Raw genomic sequence first — 18103 nt, 5'->3', positions numbered from 1 at the left:
CTAATTCCCATCAGGCTGACAAACATAGGGCAGTTTAAGAAAGGACTGAATTGTTGCACAAAGGAACATTTTCTTATCAGATCTCTTCTGTGCCCATTTCCTGGGCAACCACCTTGGTGAAGCTTTATTGCTCTGAGTCAGAGTTTCCTGAGGAATCCAACTCATAGCAACATCATTCTGATTTGTTGTACCCATTTTTACTTTCTGTCTCAGTCTTTTGTGCTTTCCAGGAGTTGATGAAGGCCAACAACAACAAGTAGCCCAAAACTGGCAAGGAACATATACATAAAGATCATTTCTCCATCCAACCCATCCTCTCTTTCAGTAATTGTAACTGTTTGATTGAAGACAGCTTCTTGGAATATGTTGCCATCCAGGTCTTTGTAGTTTTTTGAAGTTTGATGACTAGACCAAAATGTTGCCCACCCAGGTGATTGGCAGGAATGAAGGAGCGCTCAGAAGTCGCTGAATTGGCACTACAGTGTTTGGAGGAAGAGCTGTGAAATTCTAGATATAAAACTGGTAGTCCTGAGGATAACAGAATGAGGCATCTAAGGATTCAATAATATTCTTTACCTTTGTTTGTCAAGCCTACCAGGAACTTCACAATGCTATTTGCTGGAAAATCTTCTCCTTTTACAAATGGGACAGTTGTATCTGCATTTGGAGATGCTTCAGATTTGATTCACCAGCTACATCTTTTTATCTTCTGCCAAATCTGTGGGTTCATCTTCTACCACCGGAGCTTCATCAGCTTCATCTCCAGTTATTCAATCTTCCACTGTTTCTTCATCCTCTGTAAGATCTTGAGCCACTGTTAATGAGCCTCCGGGTCCACTTCTGAGCAAGAGGCTGGCAGGGAACACAAGCAAGAGAAGTAGGAACAGGCTTGGGATGGATGTCCTGGTGCAGCTGGTTGGTGCCCAGTGCCAGCTGGCGAGTGCTCTCTGAGGTTCAGTACTCTATGGGACTCTTAAGCTGCCAGGACCAAGGGAGGGGAAGGGGTCTGGACTGGCAGATCTGGGGTGTAAATCGCCTACCTGATTTTGGTGGTTTTTTTTTTTTTTTTTTTTTTCCTTTTCCTTCAATTCAGAGTTTGTGGAGTCCATCTCCAGTCTCTATCATCCTCCAGAGCTGAAGCAAGTGGGATTTGTCCTTTTATTAGTTGATTCTGAGGGGAGACTTTTCTAGGGGATGTCTTATGTCGCCATGTTGATGAAGTCACCTCTACCTCTCTTAACTTTTATATTTTTCATATCCTAATCCTTCCCAATGCCTTCTGGGAAATTTCCTTGACCCGCTCTTCCAGCCCACTAATTTGGCTATATCTGTTCTGCGATTTATCTCATCTAATGAGTTTATCCCAACTGTGTTTTCCATATCCAATCACCCTACTTGGTTCTTTATGATTGCTTGTTTCTGCTTCTTTACCAATATCCTCTTTTATGTCTTTAGAGACATCTATTTGGCTTGTATTCCATTAATTCTGTCCTCTACAATAAGCTATTCAGTTTATTGCCTTTCTTTTATATCAGCTAAATTAATCAGATATCTAGTTATTTTTACCTGTGAGGTCATTTCTTTTCATACGTATCAGCTTTCTTTGTGAGTGATGGATGAGGAAAGGGATGGGAAGAATCAAAGCCCAGGTTTTAGCTTGTGCCAGTTCTGGTGAGTTGGAGATACAAATTTGACAATCCTCATTTATGTCACTCTCCTCAGAAGGCTTTGCCTTCAGGAGCCTATCTGGTGGGTTCACTGAAGTTCTTTCCCTTTTAAGACCATATGTCTAGCTCTCAGGATGAAAAGAAGGTCTACAAGAGGAAGTCAGGAAGAAACTCTTAGCAGCTAGTTGGTTGAGCCAGCACTTTTTTAAACCAGTGTTCCAATAGTGTTCCCCTATGAGCCTTTTCAGTGCAATTTGGCATGCCTCCTTTTTGATATTATAGAAGGACTGGTGGGGAGGCACTGATCTACTCTGTGCAATGTGGTGGATAGAAAAAAGCCCATCTCACAAGTTTTCCCCAAATCTATCCCCCATGTTGGGTGTCTGGCCCTCCTCTGTTCAGGGCTATTTCCCTTCTTTACTATTACATAACTACCTTCTGACCCTCCAGGGATTTCTCCTAGTTTTTATTTTCCTTCTTTATATCCATTCATTTCTTACTTCTGGGACATCTCTGAAGTTGGGTTGGGGGAGGCAAACTGTGCCACTTTGCCATAATGAAGTCTCTTCTGTGACTCAGCCTACCCTAGGGTTTGTTGAAACTGTTTGTTCCTAGTAATCTATAGCAGAAGATACTCTTTTTTTGAGTGGTATGAGTAGTCTGGAAATGAAGTGTTCAACCTGAAGAACCACAGGCAGAATGTAAAAGCAAAGGATAGACAAAGCGTCATATATACATGAAAAGTGACAAAACAGGCATTTGACTGAAACATACTGAAATTTACTTCCAACATGCTTGCATTTGATTTTACAGTCACTTGGGAATCTTCTGAAACCTGGAAACAAGACAAGAAAATTAGTCTTATTACAAATTGCTCTTAAACACATTTGTGGGAATATAGGTGATTCATGGGGAAAAAAAGTGTACCTCCAGAACTCAGAAAGTTAAATCAGTGAAGAAGTAAGCATGTAATCCATATTTATAAAAGCCACCTAAAGAGGTAGAATGTCTCTCAGGACCAAATCAGGAAAAGCAGGACTTGGCAATAGCTTATTAGACAGTATTCATTTACCTCAAGTTAGATAATGGCTTAAATATTGACAGTGGTTGTTTTTTCTCTTTTAAGTACAAGCTTGTCTCTATTTCCCAAATATGCTAGAGTGAACATGTATTACTTTTATAATTGGAAAAAACTAAATATTATTTAAATTCCATTTTTCATGGGGGAAATAATCATATAAATACACAAACTTGTGCAAAGTTATTGTTTGTAATGTTGAAAAATATCCAAATTTCTATTGCTATGAGAACAGTTCAATAAATTATGATGCATCTATATAGTAAATATCATGCAACCAATAAAATAATCATGTAGCTCTCTATTTATTTACAGAAAATTTCAAATATATACTGCTAAGTGAAAGACAAAGCAGATTAAAATCGTATGTTTAACATGGGCCCATTTTTGCAACAAAAGAATAAGTGCATAGAAATTTTCTCAAATATGTAGGCCAAAATGTCAGCAGTGGTATTATTCCTGAATGGTAGGGTTCAGAAATGATTTTTTAAAATCTTCTTCATACTTTCTTATATTTTAAAAAATGTTTTCTGAAGTTTTTATTGTAAAAATATATCTATTTTATCCTGAGAAAGCAATTTCCTTTTTTAAAAAACAAAAATGCATTTCAATTATTTAAGAAAAAGTTAAAAATGGAATTGCAAGTGGTCAGCATGGTAACAAAAAGCAGACATGGAAATGGGAAGCTTGGGTCAGAGAGGATTTTTTCAGCGTATCTCTACGAGAAGAGGCACGCTGTGCAGCCAACTTAGCTGTCCAGGTGATTGGTCAGATGTATCTTTAGAGCAGAGACAAATCCAAATCATAATCTTATGTCACAACTACTGATATCACATAAATAGTTTATTTTGCCTGGAGTCTATATTTACCAGGCAGCTTTCTGATTTATAGATTCTATATTTACCAGCCAGTTTTCTGATCTATAATTTGTGTTCTCAGTAGCTTTTCTGATTTAAAATGTTCGAACTAGTCAGAGCAAATATCTGAAAATTAAATTTCTCATTCATTTTACTTGTTTTGAAGTGTGCAAACTTCGTAAATTTGTTTTCAGTGGAACTATTTCTTTTTACTTACTTCAATTTTGCAGTCTTTTTTTTTTGGACTGGCTATATTAACATTCCCCTGAATGGTAGTGCTTAATGACTCAGAAGAGAAACTCAATGAAATAAAAGTAATATTTATTCATGGTGATCAATTGAATTATTTGCCTAACTTAAGAATACTAACTACTCTGTGTAACCCTCAGTTTGACATGAGATGACAGAGAAGAGTCTGAGTCTACTGTGGAATATGTTGGTTTATTTTCAGTGTTTCAAGATAAATTCAAAAATAATTTGGGAAGATGCCATATAATTTTAAGTTAACCTGCATGCTATAAATGTGTTTTATGTTTAAATAAAGAGGAAAATTTTTTTGAAATGTAAAAAAATGGAAGGTAGAGGATTGACACACTAAACTATGTGCCAGCTTTTTCAGAATTTTTAAACAAAATTTTTTAACAATTTAAAAAAAATTTTAAACAAAAATTGGTGCGGTAAAAGACAAAAAGACAATATGCATGTGTGTGTGCCTATGTGACAGAGAGACTGAGTGAATGACAGAGAAACAATCGAAACCTCCTGAGTGACCTTGGTCTTTGCCTACTGTTTGATAAGTAAGAGTTTTCACAGCAGATGATCTTTAAACCACTTAGCTTAAGGTAAATTTCAGATGTCTATATTGTGGCAAAGAGAACTTACTTGTTTGAAAGTCTGGTTCTGCCTCAGCTTCCTGTTCTCTAAAATGCTTGCTCTACCTCACCAGGCTGGCTGTGAGGTTTAAATTTGATAATAGATTCAACACTTGATTTAACTTAATTTAATTGTTAAGATATCAATACTGACTAAAATGATCTTCAAATTCAGTATAATCCCTATCAAATTTCCAGCAGCCTTTTTTGCAGAAATGGAAAAGCTGATCTTTAAATTCATATGGAATTGAAAGAGGCTCTGTGTAGCCAAACAATCTTGAAAAAGAACAAAATTGGAGAACTCACACCTCCTGATTTCAAAACTTACTACAAAGCTACAGTAATTAAAACAATATGGTGCTGGCATAAGGATATACATATACACCATTGGGATAGAATGGAGAGTCCAGAGATAAACCCATACATCTATGGTCAGTTGTTTTTTTGATAAAGGTGCTGTGCTAGTTTGGATATGTTATGTCCCACCAAAAGCCATATTCCTTAATGCAATCTTGTGGGGGCAGATGTATTAGTGCTGATTAGCTTGGCACCTGTTGATTGTTTCCATGGAGATGTGACTCAATCAACTGTGGGTGAGACCTTTGATTAGATAATTTCCACGGAGGTGTTATCCCACCCATTCAGGGTTGGTCTTAATTAAATCCTGTAAAAGAGTTCACAGACAGAAGGAGCTCAGAGCAGCTTAGAGAGACATTTTGGAGACAGCCGTTGAAAGCAGACTTGTGCTAATGCTTCAGAGATGCTAGCTCAGAGTTTGCCCTGGAGAAGCTAAGAAAGTACAAAATGCCCCAAGAGCAATATTTTGAAGAAAGCACAGGAGCTCGGTGCTGCAGCTTAAAGAGACATTTTGAAGATGGCTGTTGAAAGCTGACGCTGACGTTGTGGAGAACACCATCTTGAAACATGACCTGGAAGCAATGTGCCTTCCCAGCTAACAGAGGTTTTCCAGATGCCATCAGCCATCCTTCAGTGAAGGTACTCTATTGTTGATGCCTTACCTTGGACACTTTATGGCCTTAAGACTGTAACTTTGTAACCAAATAACCTCCCTTTATAAAAGCCAATCCGTTTCTGGTGTTTTGCATAATGGCAGCATTAGCAAACCAGAACAGGTGCCACGTTCATTCAATGTGGAAATGGTGCTGGGAAATCTGGAAATCTATATGCAAAAGAATGAAGTTGGTCTCCTACCTCTCACCATATACAAAAATTAACTCAAAAGTGCGTCAGTACGGTTGCTGCAAAGGAGAGGCTAGGCCTCCCTATGGTTATGCCTAAGAGCCTCCTCCCGAATGCCTCTTTGTTGCTCAGATGTGGCCCTGTCTCTCTAGCTAAGCCAACTTGAAAGGTGAAATCACTGCCCTCCCCACTAAGTGGGACCAGACACCCAGGGGAGTGAATCTCCCTGGCAACGTGGAATATGACTCCCGGGGAGGAATGTAGACCCGGCATCGTGGGACGGAGAACATCTTCTTGACCAAAAGGGGGATGTGAAAGGAAATGAAATAAGCTTCAGTGGCAGAGAGAATCCAAAAGGAGCCGAGAGGTCACTCTGGTGGGCACTCTTATGCACACTTTAGACAACCCTTTTTAGGTTCTAAAGAATTGGGGTAGCTGGTGGTGGATACCTGAAACTATCAAACTACAACCCAGAACCCATGAATCTCGAAGACAGTTGTATAAAAATGTAGCTTATGAGGGGTGACAAGGGGATTGGGAAAGCCATAAGGACCACACTCCACTTTGTCTAGTTTATGGATGGATGAGTAGAAAAATAGGGGAAGGAAACAAACAGACAAAGGTACCCAGTGTTCTTTTTTACTTCAATTGCTCTTTTTCACTCTAAGTATTATTCTTGTTATTCTTGTGTGTGTGCTAATGAAGGTGTCCGGGATTGATTTGGGTGATGAATGTACAACTATGTAATGGTACTGTGAACAATCGAAAGTACGATTTGTTTTGTATGACTGCGTGGTATATGAATATATCTCAATATGAAGATTAAAAAAAAAAAAAAAAAAAAAGACATAATGGTGAGCAAAATAAGCCAGGCACAAAAAGAGAGATATTGTATGTTACCACTAATGTGAACTCTGTGAAAAATGTACAATGTTTTATACTGTAGAATGTAGGGGACCTAGAGATACCAATTAGTGGAGGGGGAATGATAATCTAATAAGAACAGATAAACTATGGAGGGTAATCTCAATGTTATGGGAATGCTCAGGAATGATTATGGTTTGTAAACTTTCTTGGATATAGTAAGATCATGTTGGAAGCAATAGAGCTATTTTAGGTTTTTTTTTTCTCTTATTCCTTTGTTTTCTTAGGGGTTGTTAATTTTCTTGGGGTATGGTAGGAACATGTTGGAAGCAATGTAGTTATTTTAGATTATTTGTTTTTCTTACTCCTCTGTTTGGACATGGTTTATTAATTTTCTTGGGGTATGGTAGGAACATATTGGAAGCAAAGTAGTTATTTTAGGTTATTTGTTTTCCTTAATCCATTGCTTTGTTTGAAATGTTGTGGGGTTTTTTTGGTTGTTGTTTGCCTGTTTGTTTTTAATTTTTTGATAAACAAAGTTAAAAAATTGAAAAAAAATCAGTAGAAAAATGGGAGTAAAAACTAAATGACAAATAGGGTGGGATGAGGGGATGGTTTGGGTATTCTCTTTTCACTTTTATTTTTTATTCTTATTCTGATTCTTTCTGATGTAAGGAAAATGTTCAGAAATAGATTGTGTTGATGAACGCATAACTATATGATCATACTGTGAACAGTTGATTGTATACCATGGATGACTGTATGGTTTGTGAATATATTTCAATAAAACTGAATTAAAAAAAAAAAAAAAGTGCGTCAGTAACCAAAATATAAGCTAAAACCATAAAACTCTTAGAAGAAAACAGGGGAAAATCTTCAGGACCTTGTACTTGGCAATAGATTCTTAGATATGACACCAAAAGCACAAGCAACAGAAGAAAAAAACAGATAAATTGGACTTCATAAAAATTAAAATTTTATGCATCAGAGGACATTCTCAAGAAAGCAAAAAGACAACAGAATGAGAAAAATATTCAGAACTCATATATCTGATAAGGGTTTAATAATCCAAAATAATGTAAAGAACTCTTGGAACTCAACAATGAAAAAACAAACAACCCAATTAATGAATGGACAAAGGACTTGAACAGACATTTCTCAAAGAAGATATACACATGGCTAATAAGCACATGAAAAGATGCTCAACATCATTATCCATTAGGGAAATGCAAATCAAAACCAAAATGGGATACCACTTCACACCCATAATATGGCAATTATCAAAAGAAACGGAAAATAAGTGTTGGTGAGTATGTGGAGAAATTGGAGCCCTGTGCATTGCTGGTGGGACTGTAAAATGGTGCCACTTCTATGGAAAACAGTTTGATAGTTTCTCAAGGAGTTAAACATAGAATTACTATATGACCCAGCAATTCTACTGCTAGGTATATACCCCAAAGGACTGAAAGCAGGGACTCAAATAGATACTTGTATGCCAATGTTCATAGCAGCATTATTCACAATAGCGATAAGGTAGAAATAATCCAAATGTCCATTAATGGATGAATGGATAAACAAATGTGGTATATACATACAAGGGAATATTAGTTGACTTTAAAGAGGAATGAAGTTCTGATGCATGCTACAACATGGATGAACCTTGAAATCATTAAGTTGAGTGAAATAAGCCAGACACAAAAGGACAAATATTGTATGATTCCACTTATCCAAAGTATCTAGAATAGGCAAATCATAGAGACAGAAAGCAGCATAGTGCTTACCAGGGAGAGATAGAGAAGAGGGGTTAAGGAGCTATTGCTTACAAAGTTCTTCAAGGGGACAATGAAAACATTCTGGAAAGAGATGGTGAAGTTTATACAGCATTGTCACTGTACTTAATGCCACTGAGTTGTACACTTAAAAATGGTTTTATGCTATGTATATTCCACCACAATAAAATGCTAAAAATTAAAGTTTTAATTATACATAGTTCTGAACATTCAAAATACTAACCAGACAAAGTTATATTACTGAAAAGTTCCCAGAAATCTCATGGGACTGCCTAAGGTTTTCATTCAGAGGCAGGATAAGACTAGCCCCTCTGAATAAATGTAAAAGGATGTCCAGTCACTTTGGAAACATGACTTGACAATTACATATCAGGTTAAGCATACACTTCTCATTCAATCAAGCAATCCTGCTCCCAGGTATTTATCCAAGAGAAACAAAAGCTTATGTTCACCTAAAACCCTGTACATGAATTTTTATAGCAGCTTTATTCATAATTGCCAAAACTGGAAACAACCCAAATGTCCTTCACCTGGTGAATGGATAAACAAACATGGTGCCTGTGATGGTTAGGTTCATGTGTCAACTTGGCCAGGTGATGGTGGCCAGGTGTCTGGTCAAGCAAGCGCTGGCCTAACCATTACTGCAAGGACATTTGTGGCTGGTTAATAAGCCAGAAGGCTGGTTTATTTAATCAATAGTAAATTGACTGCATCTGTGGCTGATTACATCAACGAAGGGCATATCTTCCACAATTAGAGAATTCAATCAGCTGGATTTAATCCAATCAGTTGAAGACTTTTAAGGGATGAGAGAGAGAACTCTCATTTCTGCTCCAGCCAGCCAGCCTCTCCTGAGGAGTTCATCGAGGACCTTCATCGGAGTTGTCAGCTTGCTGCCTGCCCTACAGAGTTTGGACTCGTGCATCCCCACAGTTGCATGAGATACTTTTATAAAATCTCATATTTACTCATATCTCCTATTGGTTCTGTTTCCCTAGAGAACCCTAACTAATACAGTGCCTAATACAATGGAATAATACCACTCAGTAATAAAAAGGAATGAATTATTGATACATGCAACAACATGGATGAATCTTCTATGAATTACAGTAAGTGAAAATAGCCAGATTCAGAAGGCTACAACCCGTATCTTCCATTTATGTGTCCTAAAGGAAAAGGTAAAACCATAGGGACAAAAAAATAGATTTGTGGTTGTCATGACTCTATTCATTTGTCACAACTCATTGAACTGTACACTAAAGAGGATAATTTTACTGTAGGTACAGTATACCTAAAGAACTATTAAACAAAAAAAATCTATGAAAACAGTTAAAGCTTCTTGATTCTGATTCCTTTTAAATAGTAAACTGGAAGTAAGGTAAATTTAGTATGCATAAGAGTGGATAGTTAAACCAAGAGAATAGTAGTTGAAGCTAGCTATGGAATGAAGGGAAGGGAAATATTATTCAAATAAAAATGTATACATCCTGTCCCAAACACTATAATCCTTAAATTCTAAAATTAGCTATATTATCCCTCAAAAACTCAAACAAATTAATCACTCCAAAAATGTAAGGGAAAATTGGAAACAAAAAATAGTTGATTTCTGATTATAACCTATAACTTATGAGTCATGCTGATTCAATTTAATGGTTACATTTGGTTTGGTATTTATTTTTCATGAGCACCTGTGCTTGTGGTATGTAATTTTATATAATGTACATTATCTGGTAATATTTTTGCAATTATTTTAACATATAATAGAATTTTAAATGTCTTATTTCATGGTGTCTGCCACCTGAACAATCTGTGAGTTAACACTACTTCTTACCTCAGGACTTGAAAATTCCCAGGATTTCACCAGAATAAATTAGACTGCTCCTGTGAACTCTTTCAGGTTACCAGGGTTCAATTTTCTAAGTTCTTGGTTTAGAACATAAAATAATTCCCTGTCCTGCAAGAAGTAGCACAGACCCCAAAGTGCTTCATTTCCACTGGGAATCATTACAGTAGTGTAAGTGGGAATTTCGCTTAACAAAATTTGGAAATGTGGAACCACATGGCCACCTTACCTATTCTCTCCCAAACTATCCTGGGAAATAAGCATCTAATTTTCCTCAAATTGGGCCTAGATATGGTGACTGCATTTAAGGTCATGTCACTGAACTGCGTTGTGGACAAAAGCATTCTAATATGGTTTTTCCTGAACTTCCAATATGAATCCCTAAAGATGAAATTCAAAGTGGACCTCTACAATGTTAGATTAGGTTCCACGTTATTATAGCTGGTTCTTTGTTTTGAATTATTCAACAGTGACATCTGCAGGCATGTGAAGAGAAATACTAAGAGACTAGGCTGAATTTACCTCTACTAGTTTATGACTGGTGTGAATCTAACCTCCTTTCAAGCCTCTACTTTTTGTAACTCTCTGGTGCTGCAGGAGAAAGTCTGTTGAGGGTAAAAAAGACATATGACAAAACACCAAATTACCAGAGTGCTCCCAGTCCTTAACTTACTGTGATTGAATGGATGCAAGAGATTTTCTGAGTGTAGACTGAACATCTAACTGGAGCATCCTAGGGATATCTGGGTACCCACCCAGCTGGGCCCAGAGCGAGCCTATTGAGGTCTTCTCTGTTATTGGGTAGCTTGAAGTGGACAGATCAGCGTTCCAGATGGCCTCCATTTGGTCCTCTTGTTTTCTAGAGAATCAGAGAACATTATTTGAAAGCACCAAACTCTCCTGAGCTCCATGGCCAATCAAAATACACAAGTTTTATTCTCCTCTTTCAGAAAAGGGCAGTCACTTTCTATACTTCTCCTTACCACTCCCTGCCCTATATGTCTTGCCCTGCCACTGAGAAGCATTAGCTATGCCCACTTTAACTGAGAGTTAGATGAAAAAGCAGAATTTGCTGAGATAGTTACCATGACTTCATTTCCAGGACTTCACCTACTAATCTACTTTAAAACTACCTTTTTTGTTTCATGGAGTATACAGATCATATCCAGGTTATTTTTCCCAGCAGCAAGATTTTCTTCTTTCTTCCCAAAGCTCCTGCCTTCTTATAAAAATAAAGTATGGGGGGAGGTGTGTGTGTGTGCGTATGTGTGTGTGTGTGCACACGTGCGCGGATTACTGTTTCTAAGTTTATTCATTTTTAAATAATTAGTTTCTTAGTAAGAAAGAATCAGCTTCATTTTTTAAAAGGAACTCAAAATCAGATCTGAATATTTAAGTAGAAATTTATGTAACTAAATTATTGATGGAAAAGAGTATTTCCTAAGACCCTCACTAGTCCATATTATAATTGTGGGGAAAGGGAAGCTCTTGGGCGGATAAAACAAAAACAAAAACCATTGGGTTCCACATATCATCCAAAGAAACATTAATGTCAGTCTTTCTACTACATACCTAAATTTCTTGACTGTGTCATATTTTCTGTCCTCTTCTATTAGTAGCTCTAGGAATGGCCGGTGAACAAATTCAGTAGAGGCAGGTATCTGCTTTTTGTCAGTGATCAAGGCGATAGGTTGACTAAGATTCAGTTCATACGTCTCTTGGAGCTAAAACAAACAAACAAACAAACAAACAAACAAACAACAACAAAAAACAAAAAAAGAAAACCATGAAAAGAAAGGGCCGGAATCCCTAGGAGATCATCTGAGCTGGCTCTACCTTAAACCATACTCCTCCTTTTCCACGGATTTGCAAATCCTCTCCCTCCATCCTCTTTCTGCCTTGCTCCAACCATCTCTCACCCTCCACCCTAAATACCTACACACTTTCAGAGGTGGAGCCATGATATATAAAAACCTTGGTTCTGCTTAAGTTCTAGTCCTTGTCCTCTTGTTTCCTAGCTGTGTGGCTTTGCGTTGTCATTTAACTGTTTTCTCCTCATTTCTAAAATGTGGAGATAATAAAGGGTTGTTGTGAGAACTGTATAATATATATGGAAATACTTTATAAACTGTGAAGAACTATGCAAATGTAACGATAGCTATAATTTACCAAATACTTACAGAGTGACAGACACTGAACTAAGCACTTCCCATTCATTAGTTCATTTGATATTTACAACAACTCCTCTGAGCAGATGGGTTGGCAGTGTCATGAGCTGCCTAACAATGTCTAGAATTATCTAACATAATGTCAGAGAATGAATGGCAGTCTGGGGTCAGGGAAGCCAGAATCCAGATGAAGTGGGTGTCAAGGCATGAAAAAGGGAGAAGAAATAGCAAAAGGGAGAAATAGATCTATATAATACCTTACACTGAGTTACTATTATTATCCAAGTCTCACATATGGGAAATCTGAGGCTCAGGAAATTTAAGTAGCTTGCCCAAGGTCACTTAGCTATTATGTGGCAAAGCTGATATGAACCCAAGACAATCTGATAGCAGAGCCAACCCTCTTGACCACCATCCCGACTCAGTGTAAGGTATTATTGAGAGCTATCCTCTTCTACCTTTTGCTATTCCCTTTCCCTTCTTCATGCCTTGATACCCACTTCATCATCTGGATTCTGGCTTCCCTGACCCCAGACTCCTATTAATTCTCTGGCATTTGTTAGACAATTATTAGACATTGTTAGACAGCTCATGACACTGCCAATCCATCTTGCTTTATTCTGTCTACACTGGCCATATTTTCCAAACCAAAAACTGGGTGTGGTTCTTTATGGCTTTGTATATCAGAAAACAAAACAAACAAAACATGTTCTTAAGTTTAATCCATTCCTGTGGGTGTGAACCCATTGTAAGTAAGACCTTTTGATAAGGTTACTTCAATTAAGGTGTGGCCCTCCTCAATCAGGATGGGTCTTAATCTTATTTCTGGAGTCCTTTATAAAGGGAGTGAAATTCAGATGCACAGAGAGACTCAGAGGGAGCAGCTAGAAACTGAACATCAGTGAAACCTGGAAGAGAAGGGAGAGAACAGGAGATGCCGCCATGTGCTTTGCCATATGACAAGCTAAGGTCCAAGGATCGCCAGCAGCCAGCCTCAGAACAACACAGTCTTTGGGGAAAAAGCATCACCTTGATGATGGCTTGATTTGGACTTTTTTCCTAACCTCAAAACTGTGAGTAAATAAATTCCCATTGTTTAAGGTGACCCACTGTATGGTATTTGCTTGTGCAGCCAAGGAAAATAAAACACTGGGGCATGTTCTTTTTTTTTTTTTTTTTTTTGGAAAAAGAGCTTTAATATTTAAAATATAACTTTAAATTTAAATTTAAAATTCAGAATATATTTTTGATTTGGATGAAATATGGATGAGAAGTCTCTCTGTACCTTCCACAGTAGCAAGTAACCTAATATAAATTAATAAATGCTAATAAAAGAAGAGGATATAAAATAAATATTCCTAGAACTCCACCTTGTGCTTTTTATTAGCTTGAACATGTAATACAGAGCAAACTAACTTTTAGGAAGGTCACTATCCCTGAAGCATACCTATGGTTATTTCAGTGGTGACTTTGGGACATAATGAATAGATGTCAGAGTTTAATGGGATCTTCTGTGCCTTGTGCTACATAAGCAAGGTAAACAAACTCTTATCTCATTTCTTGTAAACCCCCCATATTAAAAGTAGCTTCCTGATAGTTTTGAGGAGAGAAGTAAGCACCAAGAATCAGTTGAAGAGCCGTGACGAGAGGTTTCATATCTAGAGGATGGTAAATGTGGGTTAACTAATTTCCAGCATATCTGTAAGTCTCTCCCATTCTCATCTTTGTCTCGTCTAAACAATTCTGCCAGTGTTCTTGCTGTCCATTTAGGATTTCTGCCAAAGTTATGGTGTTGTGAGCTGGACGGTGGCCTTCCAAAAGATATGTCCATGCCCCGAACCTGTGAATGTGACATTATTTGGAAAAAGAGTTTTGCAGATGTCGCTAAGGATCTTGAGGTGAGATCATCTGGATTAACCCCATGAGCCCTAAGTCAAATGACATGTGTCCTATAAGACACAGAAAAGGAGAAGACAGACACACAGGGAAGACTGAGGCAGAGATTGGAGTTACATAGCTACAAGCCAAGAACACCAAGAGAATGCTAACAGCTACCAGAAGCTCCGAGATTTCTCTCTCAGAAACTCCAGGAGGAACCAATCCTACTGACACCTTAATTTCAAACTTCTGGGGAGAGGGAATGGAAAACAGGTACCCACCTGGCTATATAAGTGCATCATTTTCTTCAGGCACTGATTCCGTTTTTTCTCTAGAGACTTCTGTTTCTCAGTCCAGACCTGCATCACCTTTTTCTGGTAGTCATCAATTCTGTTCAGCATGTTGTAGAGGTTCCGGGTCTCGTTACCTTTCCCAGTGTTTTGGATGGCTTGTAATTGTTTGATTATGTTGTTTCCTGAAAAAATAAGAACTAGATTGATAAAGTTACTTATCCTAATTTAGCAAATCTGGCTTCAGTTACTTTCAGTTCTCATCTCATCATTGTAAATAGAGTGGGGTGGGAACTGGGGTGGGAGGCTTGCTTTATGGGATCTTAATCTAGTTTCCTATATGACTAAACTTTCAAAAATCTATATGACTATCGAATTTTCATTAACTCTTTACAGAGTTTAGGATTAAATAGTGTTACCTATTATTATTTCAATATATTAAATTTAAAATATGCTTATTTGTAGTAAGAATTACCTTAGGGGACAAAATAGTTCAATTTTTTAAAATATTTCTCTGTGCAAGACACATAGAATGTTCCTAAAACAACTATGAAAAAGACAATGTCCTTATCTTTAAAGCACTTACAATCCAGAATGGGAGACTGACCAACTGCATCAAAGATAAAAGGAAATAAATGCTAATTAGAAATATAAACATGCTGTAGGAGCAAAAAAGAAAGCATTGTTAATTCTAACAAGGGGAATAAAGAAGGCTTCATAAGGAGGTATTCAATAGGATCTTGAAGAACAGCAATCATAAAATCATACCTTATATTTATACAGTGCTTTCCAGTTTAGAAAATGCTTTACTATACTACATACCACCACATTAGACCCTCCTAAACACAGAGCGTTTAACCATTCCCATAGTACTGGAGAGAAAAAGGAAGCTCAGCAAAGTCAAGTAATTTTTCTAAAGTCACATGATCAATAAATAGCAGATTTGTGAGGCAAACTCAGGTCTTCTTTCTTTCTGCAATGCCAGTGCTTCTCAAAGTGTGGACCCTGATCACCTGAACTGAATCATTTGGGGTGCTTATTGAAAATGCAGACTCCAGAGTGCTTCCCCAGACCTTTCAAATCAGAATCTTGGTGGTAGGCTTCAAGAATCTGTATTTTAAACAAAATCCCCAGTAAATTTTATTGTCATAAAGTTTGAAAACCATTGTACTTACCAACAAAGGGAGAAGGAGATGAGGCATTTTACCTTGAGAGAAGAGTATAAACAAAGACAAGAAAATAAAAGTCACTATTTGGGAATAGTGAGTAGTCTTTTAGACCACAGATATATGAAAGGATATAGTGGTGGGTGAGACTGGAATGGCTGGATTTTGAAACGCCTTTTAAAAGGCCTGCTAAGGAGTTTGGATTTTTTTAATTTTTTTGGCAATTGGGACCCATTGAATGTATTTTTCTGAATATATGTATTTTACATATATATTATATAGAGAGGAGTGAGAGAGAGAGAATAACTCTTGGATTTCTTTCCTGGGTTATCATTAATAGCCTACAATATGTATGGATCATTTAATACTTAAATGTATTAACTTTTTGAATTTTCCAATAAGCATTATTTTCACACCAAATGTTTTCTGCTGTTTTTCTGTCCACACATTTTTGAGATTTTTCTCATAATTTTCCCTTATTGCAATAATATTTCACCACCTGGAAAATCTATAGTTTATTGCAAACTTAAGGATTTTATTGCTTCTGCATTTTTAGAGATAATTCATTTTAACAGTCTGAACACTCAGTCTGGTAGTAATGACTGGGGTATCCTGTTATTTAAAATTCCCTATTTAAAAACATGGCCATTCATCCCTCCCTACCTTTTATTTCTACTCTTTTAGCCAATTCCACTTAATTATTTTGATAAAAGCACTGCCCCCATTCTAACGAATATTTTTAGTAGCATTTGGTGTGAATTATGATCTAAGGCAAAGATGATTTATATTTATTGAGCATCTACTATGAGTCAGTCAGTGGGCTAGAAGCCTTACATGTATTAGTTCACTTAATCCTTACAACCATTATAATCATTTTTTGAAGTAAAATATTATTTTACAAGCAGCAAATACAAGTCTCAGAGAAGTTAAAATTTGAACTAGAATTTGAGCCAAGGATTTCCTGACTTCAAAGTCTATGTTTAAGAGAAACATAATTAGGATTTGATATAAAACTAGTACCGTTACCTACCTACCTAAGGTGGTATAACATAGACTTTTTTTTTTTTTTTTTTTTTTTTTTTTTTTTCTGGAGGAGAAAAGAATTTATTTACGATCTTGCAGGATGGGGCGTCCAGCCAAACACGCGGAAGGCTGGCCAACATAGACTTTTAAAGTGGCCTTTTGAATTCAGCTCCACCACTTACTAGCTGTGTGACCTTGGACAAATACGATAAACTTTCAGGACCTGGATCCCCATCTGCAAGTTAAATTCAATAATATATCCAAAGTTTCTGTTCTTTGTAGATGCCCTTAATAACCTCTATGTACATAGCCAACGTTAAATAATAATTTATTTTCATTTAGTTTCTCCTCGTACATGCAATTGTTTCCCCAAAGAATTCTAGATTAGACAAGTTTGATTCTCATACAAACTTTTTGTTTACTTTAGCATGTCAGTTTTTACTGTTTCAAGAGTGCAATGATTCTTTTTATTACAGACTCTACCAGCTTGCCCGACATGGATATTCTTCTTTAGTGGCTGTTACGCTATTAAAATATCACCCTAGCATAGAATCCCTTCCAGACAACAGGAAATATTTTGACTAGTAATTACACCCTCATTCTTATATTCCTTCAAAACTTTTAGGTGGATGCCGTCTGGTCCTAACTTACGCTTTACTCTCCTTAAATCCATCTTCTAGATTATTGGTGTTTTACTTCCTTTGCTAAGAATTCTTCAATGATCCTCTATAAAATATACCCTATAAAATATAAAATACAAGCTCTATAAAAAGCTCTATTAAATTATCTATAAAATAAAAGCTCTATAAAATTATCTTCTATAAAATATAAAATACAAGCTCCTTAGCATGCCATTAAGAATCCTCTTTGATCTGGCCTTTATCTATCTTTCCAGTCTCCTCTCTTGCTACATCTTATCCATTTTTTGTGTTCTACTAGCAGCAAAATAGTTTCCTCCAATACACACACACACACACACACACACACACACACACACACACAAACATGGCTTCTTCTTGCTCCCTTTCTTTACTCTGCTAAAGTCTTTGCCTTCTCTGTCTTACTGTCTTCTACCAGTTCTTTGAGACATAATTCAGAGGTCTGAACTCCAAGAAGCTTAATTCTTTCCTCTCCTCATTCCTCTTCTGTACGTTCTGTACACACACAATCACCGTTCTTTCCACATCATGTTATATAATCAGCAGTTTACAAGACTGAGTAGACGTTGGATGCCTTGCAGACAGGGATATGGCTTGTCCATCTTTGTATTCCTCCATCTTCCACCCACCCTGGGCCTGACACAGTCCCTGGAAAGGAGTGGATATTCAAAAATTGTTGGTGAATTAAGTGATCCTATCTAGTCACCACAATATTTAGTACTTTTGAGGACTTTTTTCAATAAGCGTG

The 18103-nt window shown here is 36.9% G+C and overlaps 1 protein-coding gene and 1 pseudogene across 1 annotated transcript in view; both read right to left on the bottom strand.

Annotated features, from left to right (window-relative positions):
• On the bottom strand, positions 1-2460 carry LOC119542787 (annotated as a pseudogene).
• A 20-nt stretch (positions 2461-2480) lies between these two features.
• FAM186A (family with sequence similarity 186 member A) overlaps positions 2481-18103 on the bottom strand; it is a 73745-nt gene continuing 58122 nt past the window's right edge. Inside the window, exons 10-13 of the mRNA XM_037847440.1 lie at positions 14499-14692; positions 11744-11895; positions 10845-11030; positions 2481-2502 (exon numbers count right to left, since the gene is read on the bottom strand). Of these exons, the coding sequence (XP_037703368.1) occupies positions 2481-2502; positions 10845-11030; positions 11744-11895; positions 14499-14692 (554 nt within the window). The remainder of the gene's footprint in view (positions 2503-10844; positions 11031-11743; positions 11896-14498; positions 14693-18103) is intronic.

The sequence above is a fragment of the Choloepus didactylus genome, chromosome 8 (genome assembly GCF_015220235.1).
Source record: "Choloepus didactylus isolate mChoDid1 chromosome 8, mChoDid1.pri, whole genome shotgun sequence".
NCBI classification, from domain to species: Eukaryota; Metazoa; Chordata; class Mammalia; order Pilosa; family Megalonychidae; genus Choloepus; species Choloepus didactylus.
This window is presented reverse-complemented; position numbering and strand designations above follow the sequence as displayed.